Source organism: Mobula hypostoma, chromosome 12, assembly GCF_963921235.1.
Source record: "Mobula hypostoma chromosome 12, sMobHyp1.1, whole genome shotgun sequence".
Lineage (NCBI taxonomy): Eukaryota > Metazoa > Chordata > Chondrichthyes > Myliobatiformes > Myliobatidae > Mobula > Mobula hypostoma.
Genome location: NC_086108.1, coordinates 3,738,251 through 3,755,565, shown reverse-complemented (window position 1 = coordinate 3,755,565; position 17,315 = coordinate 3,738,251). Strand labels below are relative to the sequence as shown.

The following is a 17,315-nucleotide window of genomic DNA, read 5'->3' as shown; positions in this document are numbered from 1 at the left end:
AAATTGTTAGCATTTGTTTTGGAGTCAACTGGCTTCACAGCTTCTATAATTTGCAACACAAGAGATTCTGCAGATACTGGAAATCCGGAGCAACGTAATCCAGAAGTCCTGGTGAAAGGGACTTGGCCTGAGACATCGACTGTTCATTCCTTTCCATGGATGCTGCCTGACCTGCTGAGTTCCTCCAGCGTTCTGTGTGTGTAGTTCTATAACTGTTATTGATCCGGGTTCAAGAGGGAATAATAAGAGAGAAACAGGACAGGGCTGTTGGGTTTTGATCGTTCGATCAGCAGCTTTACAAGACTTGGAACTTCCAAGAGCTCTGGTCTTTGTAATCCAGGCAGTCAGCAGCACTGAAGTTCAGCTTCCAGGATGTGCTCTGGTCTTTGTAATCCAGGCAGTCGACAGTATTGAACCCCAGCCCTGCGGAGCCGTAACCTTGAGCAGACAGAGGGGCTGGGGACTGGCTGAGGTGACTGCCCATGGTCGGCGTGCCCAGGGGGCTGAGGGTGCCCCCGGGAGCGGAGAGCTGAGGGGGCATCGGGGAGAGGTAGGAGCCGCAGTCGAGGCCGCTGAAGTAGGCAGGGGAGCTGCTGTAGCCTTGGCTGTAGGCCGGAGCCTGGCTGTAGGTGATGGGGTAGGCGGTGGACCGCTGCATGCAGGACGCCGTGGAGGACAGCGGGTCCGGGATGGGCGAGATGGAAGCTGGGCTCCAGATGGACACGGTGGCGTTGGAGGTGGAACTGGCTGTCACCCCCGTGCAGGCGGGCGTCGGGCTGTAGTGGCCGCTGGCGTTGGTCTCTGAGCTTGTGTCCCGGGCCGGCGAGTTCTTCTTCTTGGCTGGCCGGGCCTTAGCCTGGCCGCTGCTCTGCTGTTGTTGCTGGCGGCATTTGGCTCGGCGGTTCTTGAACCAGACCTTCACGGGGACGGTAAAAACAGAGATTAGAACAAACGTCCTAGCCTTTCTGAGCCCCGTCGGGAGTGTGCCACAACCCCAGTCACTTCCTATGATGCACAGCAAGATTCCACTGTCAAAGCATCTCCTCTCACTCATAAACACAAAATGTCAATAAGGTTGAAAGAGTGCAAAGAACATTTACAAGCATGTTGCCAGGACTTAAATACCTGAGTTATCGGGAAAGGTTGAACAGGTTAGGACTTTAATCCCTGGAATGTTGGAGAATGATAAAGGAGCACAAAATTACGAGGGGTATAGATAGGCTTTTTCCTCTGAGGATGGGTGAGACTAGACCTAGTGATCATGGGCTGATAGTGAAAGGTTTAAGGAAACATGAGGGGGGACCTCTTCGCTCAGAGGATGGTGAGAGTTTGGAATGAGCTGGCAGCAGAAGTGGAACTCAGCAGGTCAGACAGTGTCGATGGTCAGAGTAACACACACAAAATGCTGGAGGAATTCGGCAGGTCAGGCAGCATTGGTGGAAAGGAATAAAGAGTCAACATTTTGAGCTAAGACAGTTTAACAGGACATGATGCAGGGTCTCAGCCTGAAACATCAACTGGTTACTCCCCTCTATAGAAGCTCTCACTCAGCAGGATAAGGCAATTATGGAGATTATGGACATGACCCATTTCCATTACAGAAATCAGCTTGACCTCCACTGACTCTGTCTACGCTTCCACACTGCCTCTGCAAGCTACCAACATTTGGATCCCTTATCTGGCTGATGAAGGCCTTGGTCCAAAACATTGGCTGTTTATTCATTTCCATATATGCTTCCTGACCTGCTGAGTTCCTCCAGCATTTTGTGTGTGTTACTCTGACCATCGACACTGTCTGACCTGCTGAGTTCCTCCAGCATTTTGTGTGTGTTACTCTGACCATCGACACTGTCTGACCTGCTGAGTTCCTCCAGCATTTTGTGTGTGTTACTCTGACCATCGACACTGTCTGACCCGTTGAGTTCCTCCAGCACTTTGTGTGTGTTGCTCTGGATTTCCAGCATCTGCAGACTCTCTTGTGTGAGTACAGTAAGGCAGTGTTTATGATTGTCCATTCATAAATCTGATGGTGGTGGGGAAGAAGCTGTTCCTAAAACTTTGAGTGTGTGTCTTCAAGCTCCTGTGCCCCCTCCAAGCTGTAGGAATGTGAAGAGGGCACGTCCTGGGTGATGGGGGTCCTTAATGATAGACGCTGCCTTCTTGATGCATCGCCTGTTGAAGATGTCCTAGATGCTCTGGAAGCCAGTACCCATGATGGAGCTGACTGAGTCTACAACCATCTGCGGCTTTTTCTGATCCTGTGCATTGGTGCACCCATACAGGACAGTGATGTAACCAGTAGGAATGCTCCCCATAGTACATTGAAGAAATTTGCTGACATATACAACTTCTTCACAATCTTCTCCCTGTCCTGTTAAACATCTCATTAAGTTATTTTTCGTTCCTTAAGGTTGTTATAGTGGGGGGTGGATATTGGGGACAGGATATTGGGGAGAGGCTCTCACAGCCTGCTAAATGCTCCCAATGATGTGCGTCCCAAATCTTCACGTGTGGCTTAGCTACTAAGCCCGGCATAGGAGAAGGGATAAAGAAGGGTTATTGGCTCGTCAGCCATGGTTGGCACCTGATCTAGAAGAAGGAAAACTCTGATATCAAACTTCCGTTGTTTAACGGCTATACTCACTCATGGGGAAGGCATTGGAACAAATCCCTGAGGGAAAAATCTGGAACTAGAATCCCTAAGGCAGTCCTAGTTGAGTTCAATGCTGGCTGGCAACTCCTGTGATGCCACTGGGTTCATCAGACGCCTGGAGAGAGGGAGCTTCCTCTCCATGTCGTACTGCCCTGGTGTGTTTATCTAGACGGCTAGGACGCAATGTCCATGGTCAACCCAGACCAACAGACGCCTCACACATATTTTAGGAAAGAATTAATGTAAGAGTCGGAGACTTGATAATCACCAAGAACCCTTGGGGCTGGAACTGAAGAGAATTGGACTAACAGTGAGATCACGTTTCCACCTCTCCTGTTTCTGTGCTGTGTGACTTAGTTGCATAAGGAGGTGAAGGTGGAGAGACTATAAGACCATAAGACGTAGGAGCAAAATTTGGCCATTCAGCCCATCGAGTCTGAAAAAGGATCTAGTGCTTTCCCAGGGTGTGATGGATAAACTCTTCTCAGGCTTCCAGATGATTATTACCGATGTCTCGATGACAGACTCTGCCACCTTCATCAGGGATGATGCCTGGGGATGTATAGTCCTGTGGTATTTATACCCCCATAGTCCATCCCTCCTAATTGGTTATTCCTCATCCAATCAGGTTTCTGCTCTCCCACCTTGTTTGCAATTGAATTCCAGTTCTTACTTAGAGTGAGACCTTGGTCTTTGTTATGATTTTTTTCCTCGAGTTTTATTGCAATAGCTTCCTTTACCAAATGGTCCCAAAAACCACTGGCACGACACAGTAGTTTTGTGCCATCAAAGTCAATCTTATGGCCATTGCAATTGCAATGTCCAGCTACCGCCGATTTCTCCGGGTAACCCAAAAGATACAGCTCCTGTGCTCCTTGATGCGGGTTTCCACTGTGTGACCGATACACACTGCTCCGCATTCACAGAGAATCCTGTAAATGCCAGCCGTCCTGAGTCCCAAGTCATCTTTGACCCTCATAAGTGGTGGTTGGAGCTTCGTTACGGGTTTGTGGATGGTATGAATCTGGTATTTTGCAAGATGCTGGCGATCCTTCCAGAAACCGTGGAAATTAGGGAAGACAGACGGTAACGATGGGTTCCTCCTCATTGTCAGGTGTCCTGGTTTTCTGTCAGCTCTTTTAAGGGCCCGATTGATTTCCTTCACCATCTCGATCAATCAATTGGGCCCTTAAAAGGGCAGATGGAAAAACCATGATACCTAACGACGAGGAAGAACCCGCTGACTTGGCCTCCACAGCTGTCCATGGCAGTGAATTCCACAGATTCACCATCATTCTGGGGAGTGTCTAGCACTCACTGCCTGAAGAGGTTGGAGAGGCAGAAATCCTCCCCACTTTTAAACAGTACATGGGTGTGGAGAAGAGGAGCTGTGGCGACAGACCCAGAGATGCAAATCAGGAACGGAAACAAGATCTCCACCTCGCTGACGATCAACACTGGCGCACCTCAGGGATGCGTGCTTAGCCCACTGCTCTACTCTCTCTACGCCCATGACTGTGTGGCCAGGCACAGCTCAAACACCATCTATAAATTTGCTGACGATACAACTATTGTTGGCAGAATTTCAGATGGTGACAAGAGGGTATAGAGGAGCGAGATAAATCAGCAAATTAAGTGTTGTCACAGCAACAACCTTGCATCCAACATCAGTAAGACCAAAGAACTGACTGTGGACTTCAGGAAGGGTAAGATGAGGGAGCACACACCAGTCCTCATAGAGGGATCAGAAATGAAAAGAGTGAGCAGTTTCAAGTCCCTGTGTGTCAGCTTCTCTGAGGATCAATTCTGTGCCCAATGTATTGATGCAGTTACAAAAAGAAGGTGCAACAGCAGCTATATTTCATTAGGAGTTTGGGATTTGGTATGTTACCAAAGTCACTTGCAAATTTCTACCGACGTATCAATGTGAGCATTCTAACTGGCTGCATCACCATTTGGTATGGGGGCGGTGGGGGTTACGGCACAGGATCGAAACAAGCTGCAGACAGTTGTAGCCTCAGCTCCATCGTGGGCACTAGCCTCCACAGAATCCAAGACAACCTCAAGGAGCGGTGCCTCTAAAAGGCAGCGTCCATCATTAAGGACCCCCATCACCCAGTACATAATTAAATATTGCGTTGTACTGCTGCCGCAAACACAACAAATTTCGTGACATAGGCTGGTGATATTAAACCATATTCTGATTTCATTTCCTCCAGGAGGACCACGACCTTACTGTGAGTTTGGAGGTTTGTGTGCCTCAGTGACCCAGAGAGCTGTGTTGGCTGAAGTCAGGGCCTTGTGTTTTGGCTCCTGGTAGGGTCACCCATGCCAAACAGGTAAAAGGGTAGAGGCCAGACTAAGAGGGGTCCACTGGTCCTCCAGGTTTGGGGGTTCAACTCAGGGCTAACAACCCTGACTGGTCAAACATAATTGTTACAGAAACAGCAATGAAGAATCCTTCTACATCTGAGTGTGACAGTATTCCTGAGTCTCCACCTGGGCCTTGCATATCTGACAGTAGTGAAAACTGAGAGGAAGCTACTGACATGATGAAGGAAGCCCTGAAAACAGCCAGCGGTGTAACAGGCAGTAAGTAAGTTGGTTGAATTGTCTAATACATTGAAGGTGAGAGGGGTAGGTTCAAGGGGATGTGAGGGGGAAGTGTTTTACTCAGAGAGTGGTGGATGCCTGGAATGTGCTGCCTGGTCTGGTGGTAGAGGCAGATACAGAAGAGGCTTTTAAGAGACAATTGAATAGACACATGGATGTGAGGAAGATGGAGGGATATGGACATGGTGTAGGGAGGAGGTCCCCGAGGACCTGGAGGATGTTGCTGCTGACCATACCACTTGGAAACAGCTGTGTAGGGATGGGGTTTGTATTCTGGAGATGGAAAGAACAAGCAGAAGACAGCAGAAGAGAGCCAGGAGAAATGCAGTCATGGTTGCCACCACTACCACATGTACATGTCCCACCTGCGATAGAGCTTGTGGGTCCAGGATAGGACTGTATAGTCATCAAAGATCTCACCGTTAAAGGAGTGGACGTCGTCATTGGATTTCAATGGAGAACCGAAGAAGAAGAAGTAGATAGGGAGGGATTAATGTTTGGGTGTTTTTGATTTGCCTTTTAGCTGGTTCAGTACAACATTGTGGGCCGAATGGGCTGTACTCTACTATATAAGTAAGTGATTCTGATTTGATTAGGCTGGTCTTTTACCACCACATACACAATGGGCTGAATGTACCCCCTGCCCCCGAAGCTTTGTAATTTTTCCACGTTTCTAACAGCCCTATTATTAAATCAGTTTATGAAATGATAATATCTCCACATCATTCACGCTTTGCTGTCAATTGAATGGCCTGTGGTGGTTTGCATACAGCAGTTCCACATCTCCTGTTTATTAATGTTCATAATTTAACCCTGTTACTGTAAAGACCTGTCTGGGCAAGCAATCACTAGAGAATATGTGACTGCTGAGATCCTAATACACTGTCGTCTATTAACCTGGCTCATCAGAAAGAGAAGTGACAGATTAATCTGGCAGAGGTCTGCCTGAGCCACAGTAACTGTGCTGTAATGGGCCGCCTGTCTTGGGAGCCTCAGGCTCTGATGTGTTAGTGGTCTTGAACCTGGATCTGAGGGCTGGACTCGGGGGCGGGGGTGCACTGTTCAAATAAGCAAGACCTAATGAGGCACTAAAGGGATGACGAACGGGAGGGGACACAGAGGACAGGGAGACATGGAGGGAAACCACCTCACCCCCTCCCCATCTCACAGAATCTGTGAAAGTCACGGAGAGAATGGCAAGGAGAGCCAGAGAGAGTGGAGAAGTAATTCTAGAGTCATAGAATCAGAGAGAAATAAGCCGTTCTTGTCTATTCCAAAACCATTTAAGCTGCCCTCTCTGATCGACCTGCACTGGGACCATAACCCTCCATACACCTACCATCCATGTAGCTGTCCAAACATCTCTTAATCATTGAAATCGCGCTCGCATGCACCACTTTCACTGCAGCTCGTTCCATACTTTCACCTCCCTCTGAGTGAAGAAGTTTCCCCTCATATTCCCCTTAAACTTTTCACCTTTCACCCTTAACCCATGATCTGTAGTCGTAGTCCCACCCAACCTCAGTGGAAGAAGCCTGTTTGTATTTACCCTATCTGTACCCATCATAATTTCGCATAGCGCTATCAAATCTCCTCGATCTTCTACATTCCAAGGAATAAAGTCCTAGCCTATTCAATCTTTCCTTATAACTCAAGTCCTCCAGTCCCAGCAGCATCTTGATAAATTTTATCTGCACTCTGTCAACCTTATGTAAGGGGGTTTCGTCTTTATGTTACTGCGTAGGCTAATTAAAATGGCTTCTTTGTTATGGTAAACGCTGAGAAAGTCCTTCCCACTAGCAGTTTGTTGAATCACGTTACTGATAAGAAGATGTTATGAACCAATTGGGATAGTTGTTACGTTTTTGGTGTATTTGTAAGATATTGTATGCGTGGGGTTTTGGGGCAGAAGGCGGGAGAGAGAGACAGAGGATGGACCAGGTGCTGTGAGTCCCCTAACGGGGTTGGACCCTAAGCGGGGCGTTCGGCGAGGAGGGGAGACGGAGATGGACTCGTGTGGAGCGTCTGGTCGACCACCGTTGTTGGTCCCAGGCAGCTGGTTCAGGTGGTCCAAGGGGTCGCAGGGCGAAGAGGAAGGGTCCTGAGCTCCAACTGTTTGTGCACGAAGAGATTGAACTTTGATAAGTGTGGCACCTTTTACTTTCCTTTTATAGTTTATTCTCTATTAATTATATAGCTCCAGTAATATCTATAAACTGTAAATCATTTAGTCGTATCTGGTGTATTGTCTGTTATTTGGGCGGGGTGGGGTACATCACACAGCATCCACACAAACTATTACCCAGTTTGGCAGGGCCGAGGGTTATTTCCCTAGATGACAGCAAGCCGAGCAACTCTGAGGGTGGCCGGGGGGATACACTTATTTACATCTTTCCTATAGGTAGGTGACCAAAACTGCACACAGTGCTCCAAATTAAGCCTCACCAATGTGTTGTATTCAATCTAACCTATTTAATCTTTTGAAAAAGGTTTGGAATTCTGGAAAGTATAATTACAAGACCCTTTGACATTATGCAATCAGATGACAGGCCAATGGGTGGTACAGTGACACAGCAGGTCAGACCTCCCTGCCCCAGGGTCATGGACCTAGCATCTACCCTTGAGTGAAGTTTCTACACTCTGAGGGTTTGCTCTGGGGGCTCCAGTTTTCTCCCAGAGCCCAAACCCCCGTGGGTTGATAGTCTAGTTAGCCACTGTAAGTTAACTTTAATGTTCAGGAGTGGTAGAGAATATGCAAAGATAATGGAAATGTGTTTAAAATAAAATGGAATTAATGTACATCACTGCCATTCTCTACATTGCATGACACTGTAACGAAACAGTAGAAAGTCTGTAGGTGCTGAAAATCCAGAGCAATACACACAAAATTCTGGAGAAACTCAAAGGTTTGTGAAAGGTTCTGGCCGGAAACATTGACTATTTATTCCTCTCCAAAGATGCTGCCTGACCTGCTGAGTTCCGCCAGCATTTTGTGCGTCTGACACCCTGACTGCCGTTTCCAACTTCAACAGTTCCACTTAACATCAGCGAGTGTCAGAATCAGAATCAGAATCAGGTTTATTATCACCGGCATGTGACGTTAAATTTGCTAACCTGGTGTCTATGGTATAGAACCTGCAATTCTTATTCTTCATAGAAAATTTAATATCAGAGAGTGTATACCGTGTACAACCTGAAATTCTTACTCTTCAGTTTAGAGTCAGCAGCGCAATTTTTGCAGTTTGCAAATGATGTCGAGATTGGGGGCTACAGGATAGCGTCAAACAGCAGATATTATTGATAAAACTGGGGAAATCTTTATTGGATAGAGATCAACGTGTCTCTGTTTTTTTCCCTTTTCAAGGTGAACGGGCTGTATCAATGCCCTTGACCGGCAGCTGCATTCAAACTGTGGCTCTTTGTGGCCGTGGGACTTGCTCCCAGGGCTCACTGACCGGCCCTTTCTCAGTATCAGTTCATTCCATGCTGGTGCCGTTGACTGAAGCGTCACAGAAGAAAACAGAATATTGGGAACAGCGGATCAGTGTCAGGGGCTTTGTACTTGGTGAACTGCTCTTTGTCTCTCTCTCTCTCTCTCATTGGTGGGGGAGAGTTCGTTGCCGATTCTCGAGTTGGAGAACTCGGAAAAGGTGATGCGGCTGATTTTAACACCATAAATCAGAGAGTTGCTTGTTTTTGTAGGTCTCCCCTCTCACTGTGTGACACCTCTCTGCCCCTCTATTAGGGCACAAGAGAGCCTGTGGCATGTCAAACTGTTGGGTGAACAATGGTTTTTGTTGGACTGCAGAGCATGGTCTCTCTTTGGAGAGCTTTGCTATTGCTTACTTGGTGGGTGTTGGGCGCTGATGCTTCGTGCTGAAATGAGTAGGGTGGGGGAGAGGGGAAGGTTGATGCTTTGCTGAGGCTTGTGGAGAAGGGGGCTTTGGGATTCTAACATTTTTGCTGTCACTCATTCTTTGGGGTACTCTTCTGGCTTTTTCATGGATGCCTGTGAAGAGCAAGAATTTCAGATTGTATATTGTATGCATTCTCCAATATTAAATGGAACTATTGAATGACTGAATTTGTGAAGGGGCTTGTCATGTCCAGTCTGGGGCAGCTCACTCACCTCTGATCCTCACAGGACACTCAGGTCTTACCCGTGGGGTTGAGGGGGATAATAAATCAGCCATGATGGAGTGGCAGAGCAGACTCAGTGGGCCAAATGGCCTAATTCTGCTCCCATGTCTTATGATCTTACGAGCAACTCAGGATCTGAAAGGCAGGGGTGGAGTGCTAAACTATAAAACCAGGGACGGAGGAAACAGAAAGTACAACTCTAACTTGCAGTATTGGGAGCTATTTTGGGCCAGGTTCTCAGGAAAGAGGTGCTGGCCCTGACGAGGGTCCAAGGGATGTTCACAAGGTAGCCATTTTGGTTGGCATGGATGTGTTGGGCCCCAAGATCTCATTGAAATCTTTTGGTTACCAAAGACCTTGATAGAGTGGACATGGAGTGGATGTTTCCACCAGTGGGGAAGCCTAGGACCAGAGGGCACAACCTCAGAATAAAGGGACTGAGATGAGGAACCTAGTCAGCTTCAGTGTAGTGAATCTGCAGAATTCATTGCTACAGAGGACTGTAGAAGCCAAGCGACTGGATGTATTCAAGGCAGATTTTGACAGACTCTTGTTTGGTAAACTGGGGAAAGATAACATGGAAATTAAGGAGAATGGGGTGGAAAATATTCAGCCATGATTGAATGGTCCAGTAGAGTTGGTGGACCCGACAGCCTAACTCTGCTTCTATATCCTGTGCTCTTAGGACTAATAGGAGCTGAATGCCCTTCTGCTGTGATGTATATCCTACGGCCCTGCACTACGACAACCAATGCTGAACATACATTCAGTGGCCACTCTATTAGACATCTCCTGTACCAAAAAAAAGAGGCCACCAAATGTATTTTCATGGTCTTCTGTTGCTGTAGCCCATCTTCTTCAAGATTCAGTATGTTGTGCGTTCGAAGATGCTCTTCTGCACACCACCGTGAGCATTAATATTTTGATAGTCTTTGGCTATACGCATGATCAATGCCTCTCATCATCTTATACACCTCTATCAGGTCACCTCTCATCCCTTGTGACTCCAAGGAGAAAAGGCCAAGTTCATTCAACCTATTCTCATAAGGCATGCTCTCCAGTCCAGGCAATCTCCTCTCACTCTCCCTATAGTATTCACATTCTTCCTCTAGTGAGGTCAGAACTGAACTTGGTACTCCAAGTGGGGTCTAACTAAGTTCTTATATAGAAACCCTACAGCACAATACAGGCCCTTCGGCCCACAATGCTGTGCCGAACATGTCCCAACTTTAGAAATTACCTAGGGTTACCCATAGCCCTCTATTTTTCTAATCTCCATGTATCCATCCAGGAGTCTCTTAAAAGACCCTATCATATCTGCCTCCACCAATCCAGGCAACATCCTTGTAAATTTCCTCTGCACCCTTTCTATGGTTTCCACATCCTTCCTGTAGTGAGGCGACCAGAACTGAGCACAGTACTCCAAGTGGGGTCTGACTAGGGTCCTATATAGCTGCAACATTACCTCGCTGCTCTTAACCAATCCCACGATTGATGAAGACCAATGCACCATATGCCTTCTTAACCACAGAGTCAACCTGCACAGCAGCTTTGAGTGCCTTATGGACTTGGACCCCAAGATCCCTCTGATTCTCCATACTGTCAAGAGTCTTACCATTAATACTATATTCTGCCATCATATTTGACCTACCAAAATGAACAACCTCACACATATCTGGGTTGAACTCCATCTGCCACTTCTCAACCCAGTTTTGCATCCCATCAATGTCCCTCTGTAACCTCTGACAGCCCTCCACACTATCCACAACACGTCCAACCTTTGTGTCATAAGCAAACTTACTAAGCCATCCCTCCACTTCCTCATCCAGGTCATTTATAAAAATCACAAAGAGGAGGGGTCCCAGAACAGATCCCTGCGGAATATCATTGGTCACTGACCTCCATGCAGAATACGAACCATCTATAACAACCCTTTGCCTTCCGTGGGCAAGCTAATTCCGGATCCACAAAGCAGGGTCTCCTTGAATCCCATGCTTCCTTACTTTCTGAATGAGTCTTGCATGGGGACCTTATCAAATGCCTTGCTGAAATCCATATACACTACATCCACTGCTCTATCTTCAATGTGTTTTCTTACATCCTCAATCAGGTTCGTAAGGCATGACCTGCCCTTGACAAAGCCATACTGACTATCCCTAATCAGATTATGTTTCTCCAAACACTCATAAATCCTGCCTCTCAGGATCTTCTCCAACAACTTCCCCACTACTGAAGTAAGACTCACTGGTCTATAATTTCCTGGGTTACCTCTACTCCCTTTCTTGAATAAAGGAACAACATTTGCAACCTTCCATTTCCTCTGGTACTTCTCTCATCCTTATTGATGATGTAAAGATCATCACCAGAGGCTCAGCAATCTTTTGCCTCACTTCCCACAGTAGCCTGGGGAATATATCTCATCTGATCCCAGTGACTTATCTAACGTAATGCTTTTCAAAAGCTCCAGCACATCCTCTTTTTTAACGTCTATATGCTCAAGCATTTCAGTCTGCTGTAAGTCATCCCCACAATTGCCGAGGTCTTTTTCCCTGGTAAATACTGAAGCAAAGTATTCATTAAGTACCTCCGCTACCTCCGCTGACTCCGTGCACATGTTCCACTCTCTCACCTGATTGGTCCTATTCTCATAAGGCTCATCCTCTTGCTCTTCACATACTTGTAGAATGTCTTGCGGTTTTCTTTAATCCTGCTCACCAAGGCTTTCTCATGGCTCTTTCCAGCTCCCCTAATTTCATTCTTGAGCTCCTTCCTGGCACCCCTGTAATTTTCCAGAGCTCTAGCAGTAGCTAGCTTCTTGAACCTTTCGTAAGCTTTTCTTTTCTTCTTAACTAGATTTTCTACATCCTTTGTACACCATGGTTCTTTAACCCTACCATCCTTTCCCTGCCTCAATGGAACATACCCATGCAGAGCTCCATGCAAATGTTCCCTGAACATTTGCCACATTTCTGCTGTGCATTTCCCTGAGAACACCTGCTTCCAATTTATGTTCCCAAGTTCCTGCCCAATAGCATATTTCCCCTTACCCCAATCAAATGTTTTCCCAAATTGTCTGCTCCTATCCCTCTTGAGCGCTAGAGTTGTGATCACTAACTCCAGTATACACTCCCACCAAGAGATCTGACCAGGTTCATTTCCCAATACAAGATCAAGTACAGCCTCTCCTCTAGTTGGCTTATCTACATATTATGTCAAGAAACCTTCTTGAACACACCTAACAAAGTCCACCTCATCTAAACCCCTTGCTCTAAAGAGATGCCAGTCAATATTAAGAAAGTCAAAATCACCCATCACGACAACCTATTATCACTACTCCGTTCCAGAATCTGCCTCCCCATTTGCTCCTCGATGCCTCTGTTGCTATTAGGTGGTCTATAAAAAACACCCAGTAGAGTTATTACCCCTTCCTGTTTCTGACTTCCACCCACAATGACTCAGTAGACAATCCCTCCATGACTTCCTCCTTTTCTGCAGTCGTGACACTATCCCTGATTAGCAGTGCTACACCCCCACCTCTTTTGCCTCCCTCCCTGTCCTTTTTGAAACATCTAAAGCCCGGCACACTCAGCAGCCATTCCTGCCCCTGAGACACCCAAGTCTCCGTAATGGCCAAAACGTCATCGTTCCACGTATTGGTCAATACTCTGATACTCTCTTGCATTAAAATAGACACATCTCAAACCATCTTTGCTCTATCATCTGTTTATCCTTCCTCAGAAACTCACCACAAACTGTCTCTACTTGTGTGCAAACTGCCCCATCCTCTGCCTCTTCAATTCAGTTCTCACCCCCCCCCCCGGCAAATCTAGTTTAAACCCTCCCCAAGAGCATTAACAAACTCCCTCCCAAGATATTGGTTCCCTTCCAGTTCAGCTGCAACCCATCCCACTTGTACAGGTCACACCTTCCCCAGAAAAGGTTCCAATGATTAAGAAATTGAAACCCTGCCCCCTGCACCAGCCACTCATTCATCTGTGCTATCTTCCTGTTCTGACCTTCACTAGCTCATGGCACTGGGAGTAATCCAGAGATTAGCACCTTGGAGGTCCTGCTCGTCAGCCTTCTTCCTCACTCCCTAAACTTACTGCACAGGACCTCTACCCCTCTCCTGACTATGTCATTGGTACCAACATATACCACGACCTCCAGCTGCTCACCCTCCTCTTCAAGAATATTCAGCAACCGCTCTGAGACATCCTGGACCCTCACACCCAGGAGACAACACACTAACCTGGTGTCTCTTTTACTGCTGCAGAATCTCCTACCTGTCCCGTATCGCTCCACCTGACTTCACCCTACCCTTCTGAGGCTCAGAGCCGACTGCAGTGCTATTGGTCTGACTGCAGCTGCCTTGCCCAGATAGGTCATACCCTCAGCAGTATCCAAAGGGGTCACCTGTTGCTGAGGGGAACGGCCACAGGGGGACCCTGCACTGACTTCTTTCTCCGTTTACCAGTCTTGGTGTTCACCCATCTACTCCCTGAATTCTGCGCTCTGGGTGTAACCACCCACTCAAAAATCGTTATCAATTGCTCTGCCTCCCGGATGATCCTTAGTTTGTCCAGCTCCAGCTCCTTAATCCAGTCTTTCAGGAACTGGAGTGGCTGCACTTCCTGCTCCTGCAGGTGTAGTCATCAGGGAGACCCTCAGGTTCCATAAATTCCCACATCCTACAGGAGGACCATTCCACTGTCATATCTGCCATCCTGTCTGCACTGGACAATAGGCAACCAAGACCAAATCTGCAATATCAAAAGGAAAAATCTATCCTACTTACCTGTTTCCTTGGCCTCAGCCTCTTCTCGTTAAAGCCTGACACTCCTACTCTCACTGCTGGCCTGCTCCCAACAATGGACGACAACGATTGCAGGAATGAAAGGGTTATTGTAGGAGGAGTGTTTGATGGCTCTGGGCCTGTACTCGCTGGAATTTAGAAGAATGATGGGGAATCTCATTGAAAACTATCGAATGTTGAAAGGCCTCGATAAAGTGGATGTGAGAGGATGTCTCCCGTTGCAGTGAAATAGAGGAACATCCGTTTAGAACGGAGATGAGGAGACATTTCTTTAGCCAGAGGGTGGTGAGTCCATGGAATTCGTTGCCATGGACAGCAGTGGAGGCCAAGTTATTGTGTATGTTTAAGGCAGAGGTTGATAGATTCTTGATTAGTCAGGGCATGAATGGGGAGAAGGCAGGAGATTGGGGCTGAGATGGAAAATGTATCAACCATGATGAAATGGTGAAGCATACTCGATGGGCTGAATGGCCTGATTCTGCTCCTATATCTTATGGACGCAGATTCATTGGGCCAAAAGGGCCTGTTACTATGCTGGATCTCGAAATAAAAAAACTGGAATACCACACGTCTCTCGTCCCAGTTGAATTCCACCTGCCATTCCTGGCTCTCCTCCCCAGATCATCACATAATCTTCCACATTGAGTACTACACCATCCATTTTGGCGACGTCGCCAATCCAAGCCTATGCCTCTGAGTCCCTCAAACCCTGCACCAGCTCTGAAGTGTGCCCCAAACCCATCTCTTACCTGAACTCTGGACTCGGGGAGATTGATCTTTAGTGCCACCTCTTCCCGCATGAAGATGTCAGGGTAGCGAGTCTTGGCGAAGAGAGACTCCAGGATGTCCAGCTGTGCACGGGTGAAGGTCGTTCTCTCCCTGCGCTGTTTCCGTGGAGTTGCTGAGGCAGAAATCAGGCCAGTCAATTACATTCATAAAATATTCCCCAATTCCAGACTTCAGCTTTATTTTCATTCAGCACTGAATAGTCCCTTCCAGCATCTCAAGCCCCACCACCCAGCAACTCTGATTTAATCCTAGCCTAATCGCAGGTCAGTTTACAATGACTCCCAGTTGTTACCAATCAGTTGTACAACCTGTACGTCTTTGGACTGTGGGAGGAAACCGGAGCACCCGGAGGAAACCCACACGGTCACGGGGAGAACGTACGAACTCCTTACAGGCAGTGACGGCAATTGGACCCGGGTCCCCTGTACTGTAAAGCATTGTGCCAACCACTACACTACCGAGCCGCCCTGCTATTGCACTTTAGCTCTCCACAAGAGCTGACCCATGGACATCCATGCACACAACTATTTACTGATGCACAACAGAGAGCATCCTAACAAACCGCATCACTGCAGGGTACAGAAACCGTACTGTGGGACACAGGACGGTTCCACAACGGGGGTCAAACTGCACTGTGGGACACAGGAATTCTCAACAACGAGGAGTCAAAACTGCCTGCACATCACCTGCACTGGCCTACCCACCATCAAAGGCACAATCAGAAGGGTTGCCGGAACGGCCCAGTAATGTCATGAACATCACCCACCCTGCTCATGGACTGTTTGTTCCGCTCCCATTGGGGAGGATGCTCAATAGTATCCACGGCAGGACGACCAGACTCAAAAACAGTGACTTTCCCCAAGCAGTGAGGCTGATCGACACCTCCACCCACTAACCCACCCCTCCACACCCCCTCACCACCATGACTTTATCATTTCCTGTCAGAGACACCTCACATACAGACACTCCTGTACCGTTATGGACAATCCATTCGTATATAAGCTATCTTATGTCTTAAGCATTTATATTTATTGTGTTTTTTATTCGTATGTTCTTTACCTTTTAGTGTTTTTTTGCGCTGCATCAGATACAGAATAACAATTATTTCATCTCCTTTATTTACTTATTAGTATACACTACAGAACAGGCCCTATCGGTCCTTCGAGCCGTGACAAACAGCAATCTCCGATTTAACCCTAGCCTAATCACAAGACAATTAGACCATAGACCATAAGACATAGGAGCAAAATTAGGCCATTTGGCCCAAAGAGTCTGCTCCACCGTTCAATCATGGCTGATCCTTTTCTCACTCCTCCTCAACCCCAGTTCCCAACCTTCTCCCCGTCTATTCCATCATCTAAATCTTTTATATACAGCATAAAAAGAAGTGGTCCCAACACCGACCCCTGTAGAACACCACTGGTCACTGGCATCCAACCAGAAAAGGATCCTTTTATTCCCACTTGCTGCCTCCTACCAATCAGCCAATGCTCTAACCATGTGAGTAACTTTCCTGTAATACCATGGGCTCTTAACTTGGTAATAAGCCTCATGTGTGGCACCTTGTCAAAAGCCTACTGAAAGTCCTAATATACAACAACCACTGCTTCTCCTTTATCTATCCTACTTGTAATCTCCTCAAAGAATTCCAACAGGTTCATCAGGGTGGATTTTCCCTGAAGAAAACCATGCTGACTTTGTACTGTCTTGTCCTGTGTTACCAAATATTCCATCACCTCATTCTCAACAATTGACTCTAACATCTTCCCAACCATTGAGGTCAAGCTAACTGGTCTATAATTTCCATTTGCAATTTTCCAGTCCTCCAGCACCATGCCAGAGTCCAATGATTTTTGAAAGATCATTTCTAATGCCACTACAATCTCTAACGCTATATCTTTCAGAACCCTAGGGTGCAGTTCATCTGGTCCAGGTGACTTATGTACGTTTAGGTCTTTCAGCTTTTTAAGCACCTTCTCTCTTGTGATAGTAACTGCACCCACTTCTCTTCCTTCACACATCACATCTGGTACACTGCTCGTGTCTTCCACAGTGAAGACTGATGCAAAATACTCATTTAGTTCATCAACCATCTCCTTGTCCCCTGTTATTATTTCTCTGGCCTCATTTTCTAGTGGTCCTATATCCACTCTCATTTCTCTTTTATTTTTAACATACTTGAAAAATCTTTTACTATATCACTTTGATATTATTTGCTAGCTTGCTTTCATATTTCATCTTTTCCCTTCTAATTACTTTTTAGCTGCACGCAATTTACAGTGACCAATTAACCTACCAACTAGT

The 17,315-nt window shown here is 46.9% G+C and overlaps 1 protein-coding gene across 2 annotated transcripts in view; it reads right to left on the bottom strand.

The window, feature by feature from the left end:
* Positions 1-295: 295 nt before the first annotated feature.
* LOC134355108 (homeobox protein otx5-like) overlaps positions 296-17,315 on the bottom strand; it is a 30,826-nt gene continuing 13,806 nt past the window's right edge. For both annotated transcript variants that reach the window (XM_063064853.1, XM_063064854.1), the window contains 2 exons: positions 14,972-15,123; positions 296-916 (listed from right to left, as the gene is read on the bottom strand). In XM_063064853.1, coding sequence (XP_062920923.1) covers positions 296-916; positions 14,972-15,123 — 773 coding nt within the window. The remainder of the gene's footprint in view (positions 917-14,971; positions 15,124-17,315) is intronic.